The sequence below is a fragment of the Trachymyrmex cornetzi genome, unplaced genomic scaffold, assembly GCF_001594075.2.
Source record: "Trachymyrmex cornetzi isolate Tcor2-1 unplaced genomic scaffold, Tcor1.1 scaffold1187, whole genome shotgun sequence".
NCBI lineage: Eukaryota > Metazoa > Arthropoda > Insecta > Hymenoptera > Formicidae > Trachymyrmex > Trachymyrmex cornetzi.
In genome coordinates this window covers 188,150-210,279 of record NW_017295748.1, presented here as the reverse complement: position 1 = coordinate 210,279, position 22,130 = coordinate 188,150, and the positions used below count along the sequence as shown (strand labels likewise).

Sequence of the window (22,130 nt, the reverse complement as noted above, 5' to 3'; positions counted from 1 at the left end):
GATTACTACTTATTTGCATCGATGGGACACGCACTTGCTCAGCAGCGCTTCACTTCTTACGAAGATGTACGAAAATGGCGAGATGACTGGTTTGGCTCAAAAGAGCAACAATTTTTTTGGCATGGCATCCACAACTTGTCAGACAGGTGGGAAAAATATATAGCTAGCGATGGGCAATACTTCGAATAAAATATTTTTTTATCATTTTCATATAATAAACGTGTATTTTCTATTAAAAAATTCCGGTTTCGTATTTACATACCTGGTACATAAATCATTATTTCAATTATATTTATTTCAAATTACACTCATAACATAACGTTTTCAGCTCCAATACAGGGTACATTAATAGGGACAAGCTTAAAATCTTGCAGTACGTATTACTGGATTCACATAAATTCCTCATATCTTTCGAAAAATATTTAAAATACTTTAATACTAAAAAAATAAAATATTATCTTCGGTATCGTATGCATTAATAATTTGACAAAACAAAATATTTTTTCTTATTTATTTGTGCTAATTTTCTTTATGACTTTTCGAAATACAAAAGCACACTAATAGGGACAGGCACAGTAATTGGGATAGTTACCCTACAATATATAAGTGCAAATAGCTAGTTTTAGCTTGAACATCAACAACATTAGCTGTCCCTATTTTAAAGACAGTTTTAGCTACCACCGTTATATATTAGCTCCTAATATATAGTTAATCCTTTTTTTCCGCGTTGCATCCAATTTGAACATCCTAATTATATGACAGTCTAAACAAAATTATTTTCAGATCTATATCTAGCTCAATTTTTACATATTTTAACGGAATCGGTTCTTTTCGTATAATATGTAATAGTTTTTAAAAATATATTTTGTTACATTGGCTTTAGTAAAACACGTACATTGGTTTTATCACGTAATATTATATTCCATTCCCAACTAAATTTATCGATAAGAAGCTCTAACCATATCTAACTAAATTTTTACATATCTCAATAAAATCGGTTCTTTTCGTGTAATATGTAATAATTTTTAAAAATATATTTTATTACATTGGCTTTAGTAAAACACGTACATTGGTTTTATCACGCGTAATATTACATTCTATTCCCAACTAAATTCGTCGATAAGAAGCTCTGACCCTAACGCGGATGGTTTGAAAACGTTTCCCATTATGTATGCGTCGCACAAAGTTCCTTCTTCGGCATCAGGCAGGCTTTCGTGAACGATGATTAAGCGATTAAGTGATCTCCAGGGCGCTAATGTAATCCGCGTTAACGCGAGAGATCAGTGAACAAATTGCGTATTATACGCGAGATCTCGGCTTTCCCCCAAAACGATAATTTCCGGAACAGGAGCAGCTTAGGCTAATGTAATGTGTCTTAATGAGGGACGATATTGCACGAGCGTAAGGCCCTTCTTGTTCACACCGCTTAAATCACTATCGACGGTGCCTGACGAGGAAATTGGTATACTCCGTTTCATCATGCATAATTTCAACGAATTTGTTCTGAGTATGACGTGATGCAATTTGACGTAACTTGACGCGTAAATATACATTTGCATAGCATAAATAGGCTTGTGCTCGTTTATTAATACGTATCACATTTGATGCGCGCGCGACATTATTATTCGAAAATTACGCAATACGACCTTCCTTCTACGATAATTTATTTATATACCGTCTTTTCCTTACCGTCTTTTCCTCATTTATAAAGTTTAAACGTGAAGCATCGTGATAACAAGTTCAAATTTTGTTAAGTAAAATTAAAGTTAATATTAACTGAAAGCTCCTGGAAGACAGAGATTAAAATCTGTTAGATGAAAATGGAATTATTTCAACGATCTTTTTAGTTTAAAATTAATTGTTGCGTTAATTTTAATTTCTATTTCTAATTTTCAATTGTCACTTTTCTAGAAATTATTAAATAAATGTTTACAATATTTTCATTATTTATTACTGAAACTTTGCTTTTATTCCGTCTGTTATTTGACTCTTACGTAACTATTTATGTAACTATTTATTACTTTTATATAACTCTGTTATTACAGCGAATCAGTCTTTTATGCAACATACTATTAATATTATTATAAAAACTTATTTTATTATGTCAATTTTGAGAGCTAACAGTCTTCTGTTTTCTTTTACAAATTTTTGTTTATTCCAAACAATTTACAGGTATATCGAACATATCGATCTTCCTTTCGTCGAACGAAAGACATTTAATGTTGCAATATACGACGAAAGCACTTAGCTGAACGAAAAATGCTCACAAAAATGGGTCGAATTTTCTGATGGTAGATAACTCTGGCAGAACGGGAGTTCGAAGGCTGTAAAGCTCAGCTCATCTTATTGGATCCCCGGGTTATCTTGGCCCGGTTCGAGAAATAATGCCATCCAGTTGAACCTTCCCTCTGTTTGTTTGAGTTGTTTGACGAGGAAAAACGATACTCGCCTTCGCGAACTGACGCTGGCAAGCTGGCTGGCATGGATTCCTATGTCTTCCGCGTTCTTGTACGTCACGATTGTCACGAATTTATCGCGAACTTTCGTTGCGAAACTGCAGCACTGGATATCGAATTAATATAAAATCGGAAATATAGACAAACCGATTATTTGAACGCGACCATTGTGTTATGTCGTATCTCTCTCGCTCAGTTTCTATAAGCCCAATGTATTTGCACATAAAAAAAGCTTTTTCTGCTCGCATATTTTCATATTTAATCGAGGTTTGACGTAAGAGAGCTCTTACATATTTTCCACCCTCTCATCACGGTGAAATGTAAACCGTGAGAGAGTTGTTTTGGACAATTTCATTTTTTTAAATAGTATAAGTTTGATATTTTTTTAAACCCAATTCGACATACGCAATAAATAATTAATGGAATTTATTCGTACATTTATAACAGTTTTTTACTATAATTTAATATTGAAAATTGCCTGATATCAAATAAAAACAAAGATAAGAAAATAACGTTTAATATTAATAAGTCTTACGAATTTTTAACATTGTGTGATAATATTTTCGCTACGAGCAATTGTTTTCTAAGCATTGTTATAAAGAAAAATGTTTCTCGTTGAAACCTATATAAATAGATACATATAAATCTTGATGTATTCCTCTGTGTCAATAAAAAAAGATATATCCCTTAAGATTCGCACCCCTTACAAAAATAATATATAGCGTGTAGACAAAGATATATCGCAAGTGATGACAATAATCTTTCCATCACCACAATATTTCTTGATATAACTATTTATTCGAGAATCTTTAGGCATTTATCATACGTCAAGCATCTCAAATAAATTCGATCAAATATGGGAAAAGAAACTACAGCTAATATTATCAGAAATTGAACGAAAAATATATCTTTAAGATATATCTGAATACTCGAAGACATTTAAATAATAAAAGCAGAAATAAGATTCAATAAAATCATGAATCGCTTTATTATTGCTTTTTAAAATAAAAGATATTTTTTTAAAAAAGTTCTTCATATAAAATATCTTGTTACGTTGTTTTTAATAATAATTAGTAATTATATGTGACATTCCATTAATAACATGAAAAAACTACATAAATTTTAAATATGAATAAATATGCATAAATATGTGAATAAATATTTTCTGAATATCTGGAGTTAATTATTTCAATGTTTTAGAAACAGAAACCGTTAATACCGCGATTTGTACCAACAGTAAATAATAATTGGCATAAATATGAATACATGAATGTATGAATATATAAATCACTAATAATTAATATAATACGATAAAATAATATCAGTATTTGAAATGTTATTGCTGCAAATTAAGGAAAAAATTCATATTATTTATTATAGTCGATTAAAAAGTTCGCATCAAAATACCTTTGCTGCGCTCTGATCGCGATTCCACAATAACTTATTAAGAATGTCAGTTTTTCGAAACGCGAGATTCCAATAAAGAGACGGTTTATCGAAGTGATCGAGCAAATAAGCCATGTTAGGAAGTAGAGATCCCACAGAGAGAGAGAGAGAGAGAGAGAGAGAGAGAGAGAGAAAGTCACGCTATCACGATAGTGATAGCGACTCGAGAGAGAACCCTCTACACGCTGTTTGACAATCTTCTCCGTCCCTTTTCTAGACCGCGAAAAGGTCATTCGGATCGTCCATAAAAGGATATTTCGAAGTTCTCCGCTGGCGGTATTGGATAAGAACGGCGAGAATATTGAATTTTCCTCAACCGAATGCCACTCTAGATATGTCCAAAATAACGTTTACCGGAGCCGATTTCCATCGAAGGTGGAAAGACGTAAAAGGGTGTAATTTTACTTTTGACCGCCAAGTTTCTTTCTCCAGGACGTCGCTTCCGATGTGTCAAGACTGCAACGATGTCTTTGACGAGCAAATCGAATCGATCTAGACGGTAAAGGACTGCAACCGCGTCGTTGCATTCCCGCGTTGAATTTGCCGTTGTAAATTGCGTGGTTCCATTGGCAGTTTGCCAAGGCAGATCTCTCTGTTACCGAAACAAGACTCAAAATGAAATTCTAATTTCCGTTTAAACCATTTGTTTTTTATCACCAACTTATTCATGAAATATCTTGAATTTCAAGACATAAGATTTATGAATAAAATTAAAAAATAACCATTTAAATATTTATTAGATAAAAAAATAGATTATAATATCTAGATGTTACATAAAATTATCAATAATTAATAAAGTCTATGCTAGTAATATTTAATAAAAATTCCGTTCCTATTTGTTTAGTTTTTAGTAAGAATTATTATTTATTTTCCAGATATAGATACTCCAGATCAAAAGTAAGAAAATACTTTTAAAAAATTAACATTTTTGGATTATTTACTCAGCTATTCATAATAATATATTATTTTTTAACTATAAATAATAATTCTTCAGATCTAATAACAGTTATTGGATTTGAAGAATTATTATTAAAAAAAATTGTTGTAGATATTTGAAGAAGAATTAATTCCAAAAATGTTAATTTATAAAAAGTGTTTCCAAGCTTTTAGCCTGGAGTGTATATACATAAAAATAAACTTAATAGAGAAAGGTCGCCGTTATACCACTTCAGTTTTAGAAAATATTTCTTAAATAAAAATTAAAACATAAAACTTCAGAAATATAAATACAAACTAGAAAATTCTATCTTCTATTAGATGATACAGACATCTAGAAGTATAAAAGCAGATATTTTTAAAAGATAATTAAGTTAATGTGAGAACATTTTCATTTAATCTATAGAATTGTATTGTTAAATATATATAAATATTGATCTTTTTAAACTGTTTGATATATGTATAATAACATTCATTTTTATACGTGAAATATTCCAAACAGCACACAATATTTATAATACGTGAAATATTCCAAACAGCACACAATATTTATAAAATATTTGCGACATTTATAAATAAGTATTTATAAGACTTATTTTAAATATTTTGTAAATATTTTTGTGGTTATAAATTGCATAAATCATAAGCATTTATTAATATAAATATTATAAAATATTTATTGTAAATCTTGTAGTAAATTCTACGAAAATACTTAATAAGACATTACAATTCAAGTAAAAAATACTATTACCAGAAATATTTATTTATTTATATTTATTATAAACATTTAGTCTATCTTTTAATAATATTTCGAATAAAGCTTTATATAAAATATGTATAAAATATTTATATAACATTTCAAAAAATGAATAGTAATAAATATTTATCATAAATTTATTCTATGCTGTCTGGGATAAATTTCCAGTTCTCCAGTGTCTTACAGAAATTATACACTTGATACATCCTTAAAACGATCTTGAAACAAGTACCAACTATGAATATCGATCTAAATCTCACGATTTGTCATATTTATCTGAAACGCCATTCTCTATACATCACGTAATCGTCTGATTAATGCTTTCTCTTGTGTGTCCCGCGAGAATAGTCTCCGAGTTCGCTCAGGAGTTGGGCGCTGCGATGGAGAGCCACTCGGCAAACGTGCGACGTCTGGTTGACGAATTTCGCGGTCGATCGGGCGACTCAAGAATTGATGTCGGTGGTATGCGACGAGTTTGGGAAAGTTTGCTGCGGCAGGTTGAGGCGGATGCAGCTTCCCATCTCGATTTAGCCGCGGTGCTGCAGCAGCAATGGTCGAGGCCCACTTTAGAGGCGAGCTTCCACCGAAAGCTGCAATCTAGAAAGGTGAGCTTAACCACGTGTGCACTCCACGAATGTTTTTTCTGTGCAAATTTTTTATGTAAGCTTTTAATACCTACGCTCATTTATCACATACTATTGTAACTGAATTTGTGAATATTGTAATATATTTCAAAATAATTTCATTAGATGCGTGTGGCCATTATATACGCGCTTACGATTTCTCTATCTCTCTAAGCATTCCTTTTACTGTGATGAGATGTGTTAACATCAGTATATCGCTATTCTGCGAAATTGCAATTGCAATTTCCAACTATTCAAAGACGCTTCAATTGCGATAAGACTCTTCTCTCGTTGCTCAGATATATCGAGTCACGAGAGGAGACAAGTTCGCTGCAATTGACAAACGTGGCCAGTGAAGTTTCCCAAGCGATCCACTCGATTATTTGATTACACGCGTGACAGTACGCGAATGCGGCATTACAAACCGTGTTTGCTTTCGGAGCGCGTCACCTCATCCGATTTCTCACACCGTACGCGATCTACATCGTATATCGTATTCCTCAGGTATTCGCCCATCGTGACGCTTATGAGCAGGTAGTTAGCAAGACGGAGGAGAAGTTGCAGCGTGCCAGATTAGATTACAAGCGCGCCTACGCCGCGTTGCTAACCAACGAGGCCGGCGGCGCCGAACAGGAACTGAAGCGCGCTTACTTAGAGTCGCACAACGCCTACATCCTCCAGCTACGCGCTACGAACGCTATTACTGAGCGCTATCAGTTCCATTGTTTGCCAGGGCTGCTGGGCGAGATTGCAGAGGTCTACGAGGAACTTTGTGGATTGGCCTGCAAATGCGTTGCCGGGATCTCGGACGCTGCCGGAGAGCGATCCGGCGAACAGGCTAAACGTTACCAGATTGTAGCCAAAGAGGCACAGGCGATTATACCGTCCAACGATTTACAGGTATCACGCGGAAGGAACGATTTTGCTCAAATATCTATCCAAAAATCTAGTTAGATACAGATCTGAAAATAATTTTGTTGGAGATTCAAAATAATATCACAAACTATAGAAATCAAAGTCTTAAACGGTCTGGCTGAATCTTAAATGCTTCTATGATTCTGTGTGAATTTATATATTACGTATGCAGTCCTTCTTGAAATACGAATTTTACTAAACTACCGCAGTGATATCACGTGTTAAATTTGACTAGCAATTTTAATAATTTTTTTATACTTTTTCGCATCTTCGAAACAATCTTAATTATGCTGAGTGACACATTAAAATCTGTAAATAATTAATTCTTATTGCGAAAAATATTATGCATCAATCAAAATAATAATGTAAGAAATTCAAGCATGGTGTGAACAATACTGCAAAAATTTTTGTTCTAACAATCAACACGAACTACATAATTATTTTGACACACAGATCAGCAAAATTATTTTTAGAACTATGTAACTAAATTTTTGGATACTTCAGCAAAACTTTATTACTGTATAAAGAATTATAATCTTTTTGTCCTAAAATTGTCAATTCATTTGTACGGAAAAAACGGGTTTGCTGAAATATCGAAAAATGTAACTAGGTACAGATCTGAAAATAATTTTGTTGGATCATTAAAATAATTGTGTAGGAAACAAAATTATCTTCAGATCTGTTATTTAGTTAAATTTTTAGATACTTCAACAAAACCTTCTTCCTATATATATTCGCTTTTTTGAAAAGAATTATTGAATTTGTGAGACAATTGATCGTATAGCAAAAATTATCCAAGTACGAAAAATTAGCTAAGATAGATACATTTCTAGCAAATACTACGATATTGGTTATGCATTGCATATAATCATATAATCAACAGAGATATGTAGAAAATTTAGATTTGTGCTATAAATTCTATGCGTATGATACATCATTTTCTATCAGATACAAAAAACAGCGATAATTCTGGCTGGAGCAACAAAATATTTTTTTATGTGTGGGAAACATATACTTTCTTTTTTTCTTCTTTTTTACTTCGCTGTGATTTAAAGTGTTCCATCATGATAAAAAGAAAATATTTTTATTTTGTTGAAAGAAATAATGCAAGAAACTTGTCACTATTTTTCATTAACTCAGGAATAGTCACCTAAGATGTTTTTACACCAGTAGCAAAAAAAGATCAAATGTAAAACACCATGTCATTCCGAATGTGTCCAACAATTTGTTGACGTGTAAACGTTCTTCCTGTCGGTCCAGCAATTCTCAAATGTCTAAGCCAATACCACCATAATTGCACAAGAATGTTCACTCGATTTGGTAGAGATCACTACTTCGAATGCGATCTGGCATGAAGCAATTGCGACAAGTTTTTATGTTAATCTAGCGTAACAGACGACAAAAGATGATAAGAACGTACGTAATGTAAGTTACGTATCCACTGAAAATGGTTCCGTTGAGAATCAAAACGTTTCGAAGATTTTTGTGATATGTGTAACAATATATTCTTTTGCACCGATAACGTGCTTGGCTCATTTAGCCCTTATACGAATTTATTATTGAATTTATCAGTTCGCTGAGCCTTTAAAGTTTTTTAATTTTAATTTCAAATGTAAAATATTGTTTTTTTATGTATATTGTTTAACATATTTTCTTTCTTTTTTAATAACTATTCTTTACGAACCTTTAAATATGCAACTCCATCGAAAATCCGCAAAAAAGTATTATATTAATTAAAAAATTTTTTTTTAAATACTATCATAATAAGCTACTAATTAACGTGCTTATTACGTGTTTAATATTTATTTGGTTTCTATTCACTTTCTTCAGAAATTTATGAGTAAATCCATATGCATAATGTTCTCAAATACTAATAAATCGGAAAATCAATAATGTACAACAAGTTGGTAATAATAGTGGCTTTAATTGAGTATAAAAACGCTCCAGGCGTCAATAATTATTTATACAAAAAAAAAGATCAGGTGACTACTCCCAGGTTAAAGCATAATATCTATGGAACTTTCAAATTGGCAATTAGAGAAAAAGAAACACGCAATTATATCTAACTTATCCCTCTTTCACGAGATTAAATCTCTCAAATCGGAGAGCATCTACCGTGTCAATCTCGCGACTCGATACGTCAAGCGAAACCGATCGATCGTGTACAGATACGATGCCTATGACGATACGATTATTCCGGACATATTGATCACGCATAGCAAATAGACGTACCGAGCATGTATCCAATTTCGGGGCGGTGAGGTGTCTGATGGTGGATTACGATCGCCGGTATTCCGAGAAGAGAGACACAGAATGAAAACAGGGTTGCCTGGTTAAAGCTGGTCATATTCACTGTGAGGGCACGCATCTAGGATATTGGCCGCTCGAAATCGCCGCGTTTGTGTACGTTTATTCGCGTGTGTACATGTATGTACGGTGAGTTGACTTGTTCGGCTGACCAAACATGCTGATATTCACTGATTTGTCCTCCTTGAATCCGTCGGTCGGATAACAGGCTCTCGTCAGAAATACCGGTTTGTCACTTAGTCCCGGGTTTCATTGTTTGGTTAACTTGTAGTTATTCTTAATTTCACTTAACTCAATGATAATATAAAAATTAGGTTTTTCTAGCTGATTAATCATTAACTAATGGGGTTTTGTAGGTAAATTTAAAAGTTACTCTCCAGACAACATGCAGTATGTAGAAGACGTCTTTATGATATGATCTTTTGGATAGCTTTTAAACACGTTCGTCCCAAAAGACGTCCTTATGATGTCTTTATGACGTTTTTTAGACATATATGTTATCTGGTCACTACTATCAGTGTTTCATGAGTATATAACCACAGAAAAATACAAATTTTATATTATTATCAGGTTAAGCCTAACCATAAATTAACCAGAAAATGAAAAATTGGACTTTAAACGCATATTCCTATCTACATCGCAAGAGACTATTAATCCAGATACGCAGAGACTATTAACCAAAATACTTTTCTTCGAAATTTCATCTCGCGTATATCATCATGTAGTTAAGATCTTTAATTCGGGCCGATTGATATACGATTTGCAATGAAAAAATATATTAAAGCCACATAATACAATACATGTCTCACATAAATTTGCGAAACGTGCTACGCGTTGCATTATATCATTCTATTTTCAATTTACTCGGTTATTTCGCTCGTGAATGTATTTTATTCGATGGCGTTTTTACTTTCTTTCATTTTTGCGTTCGCCAGTTATAAGACGTAAATCAAATCGTCATAAGTGGTAATGTAACACAAATGTAACATTATTTAAGACCTTGGCGCGAAATTTATCCGCGAACGCGACGCCGCGGAAGCCGCCGCGACGCCTGTACGTCGCGCCAGCACCACCCGAGCAGATACCGATGGAGAGAATCAGTCAAATACCCACACTCAGGGACGAACTGGTACCAACGGGCACCAGTACGCTCCCGCTCATGGAGGATCTTAAACATGAGTACGATAGCCTCAATCAGGAAATAAGTCGTCTGCAAGACGCTTTGGATGCTCTCGTGCGGATGCAGCGCAAGTACGTAGTTATTTTTAATACAATCGTGTATATTTGTAACTCTACAAATAACGAGCGTAACGTCTCTCTCGTGTCAGTCTGTAGCATAATTTTTCTAACACACATTGTTTGCCCAGCAATTTTTCGTGGCGTGTACGCACAGTAAAATTTTTATCATTATTATATAAATATATGTACAATGAGAAATATGTATGATTAAATTAATTAAATATGATTAAATACTTTATTTTTATGAGTAGTATGAAATATACACTTTTTACTTGACATTGTTCTAGCTACTTATGTCATTTAAAATTTTATGTTAAATGATATTTATTTTTCATAAGCATTTTAAAAAGTTAGGGTACATTCCCAAATGTCCCCTCCGAGAAAAATTTTACTCGCAGTATACATATAATATAGTACAATACATATATATATACTATAATATATAGAGTAAAATCTTCCTCGGAGAGGACGTTTTGGAATGCAATCTTAATAGCACCGGTTACCATTATGATAGCCAACGTGTTAATTATATGTAAAAAAAAACATATTTCATTTTTGCAAATTTTTTCTTCTACTTGGATTTCGCTTTATGTTTTACAATAGAAATTTTTGTTCCTGTCAAGTTTATAATGATTTATTTCGTGTAACTTATTACAACGTGAAAAATTCTTGTGAAATATTTTTGACGAAAATATGTCTAAATTTTATTATTTTTACTATTATTGAATATGCATTTTTCATCAAGTTTTTATTATATTGAAAAAAATTCTAAATTTTAATAAATAAATATAAAATAAGAAAAGAAATAAATCCGCTCGATATTGTAAATACAATAATTAAATGAGTAGATAGGTCAAAAAAACGAGCAAAAGAAAGATTTTAATTTAAACTAGTATATTATCTCACAGTTATTCACAATTAACTAGTTATTCGAACCATTAATTTAACTTGACAATTATTTCTTTAAATAAATAAATTAAAAACTACAATTGAGCTCTCGAGATTAAAACAATAACATATAAAGCCAAAAACATGCGATTGAGAGCAGAAATTAAGATGCAGTTATTAAAGCGTTATACGTTAACAATAAATGTATTTCATAAATCTTACAACTACGATGAAATCGGACATTTTGGCTCAGTTCATTTGTTTTTATCATTGTCGTATTATAAAATTTTACTTTTCTGTTGTACTCAGTTAGCCATTCAACTAATTGACAGTGATGCTTCTCAAGTTTGAAATTGAAGAGACTCCCTTAGCAGCATTCTTGAATCTTATCTGGAATTGATTGTAATGTTACTTGGACATCGCTGAGAATGGCTCGAACTGAGCCGAAACGTCCGATTTCGTCGTACTAATTGTAAGATTTATGAAATACATCGTTAACGTATAACGCTTTAATAACTGCGTGTTAATTTCTGCTTTCAATTGCTTGTTTTTTATTTTATATGTAATTATTTTTTTATCGAGTAAATATTTATTTACTGTAAGTACACGTTTAACACTATTCAAATAAATATTGATTAAAATTTAGTACATTTTTTTTCTCAATATATTCTCTACCCAAAGAGTTAATCAAGATTGTTTCTTGACTTTCGAACGTTTGTTATCTTTATAGCTATATTTTTTAGTCAGTGTAGTAGCATGAATATACGTCAGTTTTTTAATCTTTTAAGGAGAAAAACATGGACAAGAATTATTTTATCACTTCCCATTGCAGGAGTGCAGAGAGTAATCTTTACACGAAAGTAGCTGAGCTACAAGAAGATATTTCTCTGAAGCGTCTCGACCTTGGCGTTGCGCAACTGCGTCTAGCCGCGGTGCAAGCACAGGTAAGCACGTTCTTTGTTCCCTTTAGTTCTGATTACCGCCATATTACGCAGCGTCCGTCGCACGTTTATTATTTTATTCATCTCTGAGCTTGACATGCCATATTACTTTATTCATCCCGATGCAAAAAGCGTACTCATATTTATCATACAACTTGAGCTTTTTAAAACGCAATCCCGCGAGCTGTATGCCATTTATTGCAATAGCACGATTCGTGGAAAATAAGATACACATTCAAATGCGATTCTGTTATAAAACTCTCTTGTGGAATATAACAATACCAATATGTATGTTATAGAAACCAACAGTGGACACAAAGTAAATAATAAATATAAATTGTGAAGTGAGACTTCGGTTCAATTCTGTTAGGATAGATAGTCCTATATTAAATGACTCTATGTTCACGAAAATGGATCAGAGGCATCTATCTTCCGAGTTCTCTCCATTTCATCCAATTTGTCCGACCACGCGTAGCATCGAGGGCCTCATCTATACATAGTATACAATATACAGGATGGATGCATCGGTAAAGAGCTACTCAATTGTTCGTTATTAACTTAAAGTGAAAATTGCACTATCCAGAATTGATAAAAAAAGGTCTGTTAAAGCTAATGAAATTGCCAGTATTAATCACGTAACTTCAGTAACTGATTAATGAGACAATATTGAAAACTGATAGCAGCGCAATATCACGTTTACAAAATAAATTATGTCATTTTATACAGCTATAAATATCACGAGCAAACCTACGTTCATTAAAATATGTTGGCAAATTGAATTTGTCATTCCACGGAAAATTCAATTTTGTCAATTCAATGTGTTTCTAAAATAGATTATCTAAATACAACAGTATAATTTGAAAAAGAGAAACAAGTATATTCGAACAAAAAAGAAATAATGTTGTGTAATCTGAAAAGGATTAAATTTTAAATTATTATAGCTGATAAACTAATTTCAGTATACGCGTATGGAAAAATATCGCGCGTGGTGAATTGTTTACGGTCTGCTCGCCTCGGAGATTTCTTGGTGTGTGTGTGTGACGTTGACAAATATGAACGGTACACTTTTTAAAAGTTTTCTAAGTAGGAGGCTTGTTTGTGGCCATTCACTAGCGATTGGTCATTCACTGGTACGCTTTAGCCTAAACACCGGATAAATACTGGCGCGCGCAATCGCGCGACATGCGCCTTTGCAACTGGGTCATCGGCGAGCACGAGCGTCTGAAAATCCATTTCTGGCCTCGTCGAGAGAGAGTCCGTCTATCCAGGTCAGGCGAGCAGGATCGTCGCTGTCTGACCGCGCGCTGCCGTTTTACCACCGCTCATCGTAATATCAAATCGTGATCGTGTCCAGTCTGAAGAATGGGATGGACTACGTTACGTACGCGAGTCGTTAGTATTTTTTCTTCTGGTGAATTATGGTTCTGAGCACGCTATATCACAAGGGTGCTGCATGATCCAGTGGACTCGTTCGACGACTACATCACGAGCAAACCGCCCTGGTTGAAAAGTGCTTAACAGTGCTCCTAATATTTATGATTATTAAGAACATTAACGTTTAATTGTCTGGTGATATTATTTCATAATGACACAATATTATCATTCATTGATTTTCATTATATTTTAAATTAAATCTACGTGATTTTACGTTTGGTCGTAATATTAATTAAAAGTAATTGAAAAATGTATATTAAAGTATTAATCAAGTTTATATAACGATTATTCGAACGTAGGGAGACGTTGTATTATTAAACGGATAAGGAGTTACTTATTCATTGTGAAGTCGAGCACAAAGAGGCTAATGTTACGATAGAGAACAATGGCCGAGTATATTCTCAATGACCACGGGGATCAATGAAAGTTGACATGCATGTATTGTCAATGAATATATTCCTACAGTTGAAAACGGGCGAATCGCAGTGATATCTCCATAGAAATGTTTCAACCAGGGTGGTGCATTGACGCATTCGTTTTCAGGTTAACGTGTTGCTAAGCGCGTATTGCGACAGAGATGAAACTCTTAATCGCTGAACGAGAAAACCTTATCCTTGTATCTTGTAGAAACTAGGAAAGTGTAATAATGCAGCTATAATCACCATTTAAAAGCTTATAAAAGAATCGCATTTGTTATAAAAGAATGCTCCATAGATATTTTTTTTTTCTTTTAGCAACACTAATAAGGAGTAACTATTGTCCACGTTGAAATTTATATGCAGCAATTGTCGGCGACTATTTATCTCATTTGAAAGCCTCGAAATTTTTAATTGAAGGACATATTCGTCGAATCGCTAAATCGTGCGTGAATAAAACATACATAATCTCGTTGTTTTGCACGCGATGATTATTATCGATTAGATGACATATAATATAAATAATAACTACAGAGAAGTCGCTGGGATAATACTCCCCACGTGGATATAGATTAAACTCACCCTGAGTCACGTGTGTGTAGGGCTCGCTCCTTACTCATTCATAGGGATGTGTAAACACGCGAATTGATACGCAAAGAAGCATGTAATCATCATCGTCGTTTAGGGTGTTTCCGTGTGCGAACGGTAATGGACTCTTCTCTTATGCACGAAGCGTAAATTTATACAGAATGTTCTAGATCGCCTTTGGAGTCGTTAATCAATATCGAGCTCATATTTCCTTAATAAAAATTTCGCGCAGCGTATTACCTCATTCATAATTTGTTTGATTTCTCTCCAACGTTAATTATTGTAATAATTAAAACTCAAAGTAAAATTCCGTTAAGGTCTAATTCAATGAAATTAAATAAAAAGTAAAATTTTATTAATCGATATCGAACCTCCCTTACTACAAATTTCGCGTAGCGTATTACTTCATTTATTATAGGTTGTTTGATCGCCAACATTAATTATTGTAATAATTAAAATTCGAAGTAAAATTCCGTTAAGTTCTAATTTAATGAAATTAAATAAAGAGTAAAATTCTATTATTTACTAATCCTAAATGTTTTTCGGTTTTTTTTAAAACTTTAATTATTCGAGTTTGTTAGATTTTATATTTCAAAAAATAAAATTTTTCAACACTAGAAAGGCATTTCACATTTCATATTAAAATAATGTTAAATCTTTCCACATATTATTTGTTACAAAAACAATCACGAAAATATTTTACATGAATTAAATATATTACATTAGATATTTTTTAATTATTGAAAATGTGTTACATATAAGATGTATATATATATTTTTTTTTGTCAATTACAGAAGGAACTTTTTGGAGGAGGCGAAGCTGGTCAACCGGATGGAATGACCAGTCGGAAGATGTCAAACGGTTCGACCGGAAGTCCCAAGCTGAAATGGCTGAAAGCATTCAAGAGCCTAAAGACTAGTTCGCCCACGACACCACCGTTATCCGACAAGTGAGCTACTTATTTCCTTTCTACTAACACCAATTTTCATCACGTGCATGCCGCGAAAAAGCGCCGAAGTTTTCGACGCGACGGAGATGGTTTTCACCGGGCGATACCGGGAACTATGTAATTTGCTTCCTATATGTACTCTTCGATACAAATCCCGGAAATGAAAGAGGATAATTTTTGCTTTTCGAGTAAATTTGACACTGATTGTCTCATTCGTGTTTCTCTTTGCTAAACTTTGTTTCGAGACGCTCAGTAGAGAATAGCGCAGCTGAGATACATTCGTGGGATGCGCAAATTGAAAATTTTGTTAGCCAACATTGAAAAGAAGTAAAAATGATATATAGTTGTATAACTAGAAGTTCTATTTCAAAAGATGTACTGCTAAAAAATAATTTACTCTAATTTTTCTTCTTACCTCTCAGTGTGTATATATATATGTATATATATATATATATATATATATATATATATATATATATCTATATATATATATATATACCTATATATATTTAAAAAGAAGTATTTTGCGAATCCTACGTAACGTATGCATGAATAAATGAAATAACGAATGTTCTTCAAAGATTAGATATCGCTTTATCTTGATGTAGATAGATGATTTTAATTCGACTTTAATTATTTTTCCGCCCGTTATTTTAATAGGAAATTAGAAATTTTCTCACAAATTTTGAAAGTTAAATTAGAAATGTAGTCGCCGTAAGTACTCTTATTCAATATCGATGTATTAATTGAATTAAATGCGAAAGTTCTACAAGGAAAACTTGAATTTGTGTTTCGCAAACAATTCACTCGTCAAACATTTCACCGGCAATGGAAACGCCTTCACCGTCATCTTAGAAAACAAACAGCATAGAGTAAATAAAGTTTTTCTTGTTGCACCTTCGCAGACTTATAGAACAATTGTTGTCAAAGTGAATTCTCAAGATGAGACGTTTGAGTTAATATATGCTTTTACTTCCGTGTGCTTTGTAAGTTTCCCAATTAGGGGAACCATAGACGTTAGACGAAAGGGACTTTGAATAACCGTAGATACTGTTTTGCGAATGCTCGACTAATAAAGAGGAAAGCAGGCAACCATGTACCACGCAGTTTCCACCGTCGTCGCCATGTCCAGGTAAGTTTCCAGTTAAGATTGTTCGTGAACATCAGTTGACATTTGCGACTTTACATTTGTCATTCGAAAACGTTTGAAAACGAATATTTACTTGAAACATGAAATCACTCTTAATAAAATTTTTACTATTTAATCGGAGAGTTGATTTATTCTTATTATATTAATTCTTACACGTTAACATATTGAAATCTTTGTACGCGTTAACAGAATATCCTTATTTTCTTCCGACCTTACATTTTGTTATATAATTAATAAAAAAATAAATATTACATCCGATATCGCTATATTAACCTTCCGTCTGCAATCATATTTTTGCTCCCTCCGTCTGCAATCTGGATCTTTTTTTTTGTCCAGTCTAATTAAGTTCTTTTCCATTTTAAACTTTCAAAGAAATTTAAGATGACTTTTCAACATCTCTATTACATTATCAAATAATTTTTAACTTAAATGTTAAAATCTTTATTCAATAAAATTTAAAATTTGAGATTGAAAGAACTGATTATATGAAAAAAGTGCTTTTATATAGTCAAATTAGCTAAAACTGTGATATTTTGTACTTATGAGATGTTGATAAACGCCCGTTTCTATATGTAGACTAACTTATTTTTTATCTTTTTCTAGTATTAAGAATGAAAAAAGAATAATTCGTAAATTAAATTGAGATTAAAGTTAATCTACATTGATAGAAATGGAGATAAATATCACAACCATAAAAAAATAGACAGATTTTGCTGTAGCATCGTTTGAAAGTTTTTGTAACTGTATAAACAATAAACATTTATACAGTTAAACACGTAACATACAACTATTTGTATGTATATTAAAGTTTATATCTTATATATATATATATATATATACGTATCATTATAGGGTAAAAGCACTAGATGTGGATGAGGCACTAGTTCCGGATCACTTTATATTTAAATAATTATAATATTTTCCATTAAAAATGGTACATATTATAAGATTCTTTAGCATTTGTTTTATCTCTTTCAAGTGTCAATTGATTTTAATTTATTACAGGAACAGAGCTACACATTTTATTGATGTCATTAACAGCATTAACTAATTAAATTCGAGGTTAACGCATTGTATCTTCAAAACTTCATTCAAAGTGTAATGTCATAAGAATTGCCTTATACCTTTTATAGTAGATAGTGTAAATAGCATTAAATTTCATAGAAAAAATCGAAAACGTTATGTTCAATTGAGAGTAAATGTGTCCACGGTTTGTGTTTAATCACTATGTTAAAACGATATTTTTATTGCGTAAATTTATTATAAAAATGTTTAAAAACGTGCTCCTTCTTACAAATAATGCCATTCCGAAAAAATGTATTTATTTTAAGTATCGAAATAGAATATAAAATTGTATATACACGTCTATATGCAAAAAGTGTTACTATTCATAATTTAATTGCTTTTTATTGCTAAACGTTTAATTTTCATGAATTTTTATTATAATTTTAATTATCATTGATTTTTAACTGTCACTAATTTTAAATAAACTTGAATGTGTTAAAATTGCATTATGATTCACAATTAGATCCTAGAACTAGATGTGAATTATCAATTATAATTTCGTTATAGCCACCAAAAAGGATAAAGCATTTGGTGAATTGATCTCCAATTAACTACATGAGGTCTAATTGTGGATAATTGTCATTACACTTTATTTAATTTAAATTAAAACGTATATAAAACAGTAACGAAATGAAATAAAATCATCCATAATATAATCTTTATGATCAATTAAATATTTTATTAATTGTTTGATATTGTTCCGGATAAAAGTATGAATTTTTTTAAAAGAGTGATCCACAACTAGTATTTTTACCCTATGTGTATATGTCTGTGTCGATGGTTATTTCATTCGGAAGGTGACATTATACCCAGCCAGCACATATTTGTTCGTGGAATATTTTCCGATTCTCCACTGGGAAGATTTGAATATTCGTAGAAACTTCTTTTAAGAAGATAGATATTCTAAGAATATTCTTATGTTTTCAAAAGTACACTATCCAAAATATTCTAATAACATTCCTCAAGATTATTCTCATAATATATAGGTATATAGAATATTCTATGCATATTTTGAATATTACAAGGAGTATTAGTTAGATACATGTGCATTATCAATATTAATATGTTCGACACATTCAACATTGTTTGAAGCTGAACCAGAAGCATCAGTATTATCATTATATAAACGTTGTAATACAGAATTTACTTCTTTTCTTACAATTCGATAGAAATAACTGGCTGCTTTCCTTTTAGAAGACACAGTCGACACAAGCACAATAAGTGTCGTTCTATCTTTGTCACTCTCTGAATATCAAGAAGGATAGAACGACGCTTGTGTCGACTTGTGTCGATTTGTGTCATCAAATGGAAAGCAGTGTATGTTCATCTTGCATTTTACCTTTGGCATTGTTATCGGAAAAAACACTTGTAAACAAATTATGCAACATAACTTATATATGTGTAATATATATTCTTCATCATTTTATTTACTTATAAATATACTTATACACAAATTATATGTATTTCTTCTTTATTATTATTACTTCAACAATTATACCAAATTTTTAATACCTTTTGTTATTTAATTAAACAATCTGAATCTCGTGATTCGTGCATGCCCATCCAGTGCTCGTTCGCGCTTGTTCGTGTCTCGATATCACGTCATTTAGTGGTAATCATTATTTTTCGAATATTCCAGTATACAAGGCTTTCGAATATTCGAAAAGTCACATACGGTAAATATTTCATAAAATGTATACAATATTATCCAATTAAGAATATTCGAAGTTGAATTACAGAGAAGATTCATATTCTTATAATAATATTAGAATATTTATTTAAAACCATTCGCGTAGGAAGATTTATAGAGCAGTGCAAGAATATTATGTGCTGGCTGGGTACGTATGGACATACGTACAGTTATGTATATACATGCCTATACAGTTAAAAAAACAAACTATGTACTGTAGATAAAGATATTCTTCAGTCCAATTAAACTAAAAATAACAATTTTCAAATGGTGTTACAGCAAAATCTGTCCATTTTTGATGATTGTGTTTATAGAGACTTTTGATCAACATACATTATAAAATATCACAGACTCAGTTAATTTAAAATCACTTTTTCCATGTAATTAATCCTTTGAGTGAAATTTCGTTTGTGCCAAAAAAAATCCAGACAGACGAAGGATTAACTTTGAATTCTATTTTTGGGTAAAAAAAAATTATAAATTAAATTGTATATAGGCTACGAGTAAAGTTGGATGTCGAGTGCTAAATTGATATATAATATTTAAAACATAGATAAGAATATACAATAGACAAACGTTTCAACTTTTACTAGGTCATCTTCAGTGTAACAAGTATAGTTAATAATAAAAAAGTTCGTAACGCCAAATCGATTAACAATAAAATTCAAATTATACATAAAGAGTTACAAAATTCCAAACCACACACTTTTCTCTTCGTTTTTGATATCTTCCATTACGTTATTATCCAATATCACTCAATCGTAGTCATATCGTTCAAATCGATCATTATAATCTTAAGAAAATTGTTCTATTCATTTTTTGCGTCTATTGCTAACGTTTATCATTTCCATTTGCCGCGGTAGATCGAATATTACATTTGTTGTATAAACTAAATAATTAATTTTATAAATAATTAAAGTAATAAACAATTAAATAATTAAATGAATAAAAAATAAATATAAAAATTTAATTTTTATATTTATTTTTTATTCATTTAAATACTTTAATTACTTATAAAATTAATTATTTATACAGGTAGGCATAACTCCTTAAAGTAATAAACAATTAAACAATTAAATGAATAAAATATAAATATAAAAATTAAATTTTTATATTTATTTTTTATTCATTTAATTGTTTATTACTTTAAGGGGTTATGCCTACCTGTAAACTTCAAAAAAATCGATTTTTGGATTTTGATATTTTCTTAAAGTACATACTTTCAAAAATATTCCCTGTAAATTTCAAGTCGATTCGACAAAAATTGACGAAGTTATGTGAGTTTAAAAGTATACTGGTTTGAACGTTTGCAGCAGGTATTTTACGTGAAATTGCGTGAGTATTTTTTTTTTAATTTTGTACAGTCCGAACTATTGTAGGAAAATGTAGGGGATTTGATTTTAGTTGTTAGGGGTTTTTGGGGGATCCTAAGATATGTTTTAGGAGACACTTTTCAAAATCACTTGGCAAACTTCAAACGCAATTTTCTCAAAACTGTATTTTTAAAATCGGGGATCAAAATATCTCGAGAATCGCTGTATCGATAAAAATGAAATTTGATAGGCTTCTTTAATACTACAAAATCTAGTGCCCGATCATGGCTTTTTATTTCGTTGCATATTTTTTTTTTACTGATAAAAAAGCGAGCGAACTTTGGTAGAAGAATCGTACCTTCGAATTTTAACAGCCGCCATTTTGTCGCAAATTAATTTTTCAAAAAAATGAACGATCGGGCACTAGATAAAGCTTATATATTAATTAAATTTGTCGGGTTTTTTGATTTGAGATAAACCAGCTCAGAGCTAGAGTGGTCACCGCAAAACGCTTCTAGAAAAACTTCTAACTGCTTCTGGAAAATTACTCATATCTTCCTTATTTATCGATATTTTGCAATAAAAAAAATACTGAATTATCCTCGAAATACATATATTTGAAAACATAAACGTTCGTTTCAAAAGCACTTGAAATTTTTTCAAAAAAAAATTCCCAAGAATACGTGTTTTTCCGACCATGCAGGTAGGCATAACCCCTTAATAAATACGATATTATTATAACGATTGAGCGATACTGGACAATAACGTAATGGAAGATATGAAAAACGAAGAGAAAAACAGTGGTTCGGAATTTTTTAACTCTTTATATATAATTGAATTTTATTGTTAACCGATTTGGTGTTGCAAACTTTTTTATTATCAACTATACTTGTTACACTGAGGATGACCTAGTAAAGGTTGAAACATTTATCTATTGTATATTCTTATCTATGTTTTAAATATAAAATATCAATTTAGAACTCGACATCCAGTTTTTACTCGTAGCCTATATTCAA

General features: G+C 31.6%; 1 protein-coding gene across 1 annotated transcript in view; it reads left to right on the top strand.

Moving 5' to 3' along the window:
- Positions 1-22,130, top strand: part of Stacl (SH3 and cysteine-rich domain-containing protein) — a 55,669-nt gene that overhangs the window by 16,719 nt on the left and 16,820 nt on the right. The window contains exons 2-7 of the mRNA XM_018515748.1: positions 5,944-6,200; positions 6,723-7,118; positions 10,438-10,691; positions 12,400-12,511; positions 15,742-15,896; positions 16,975-17,028. Coding sequence (XP_018371250.1) covers positions 5,944-6,200; positions 6,723-7,118; positions 10,438-10,691; positions 12,400-12,511; positions 15,742-15,896; positions 16,975-17,028 — 1,228 coding nt within the window. The remainder of the gene's footprint in view (positions 1-5,943; positions 6,201-6,722; positions 7,119-10,437; positions 10,692-12,399; positions 12,512-15,741; positions 15,897-16,974; positions 17,029-22,130) is intronic.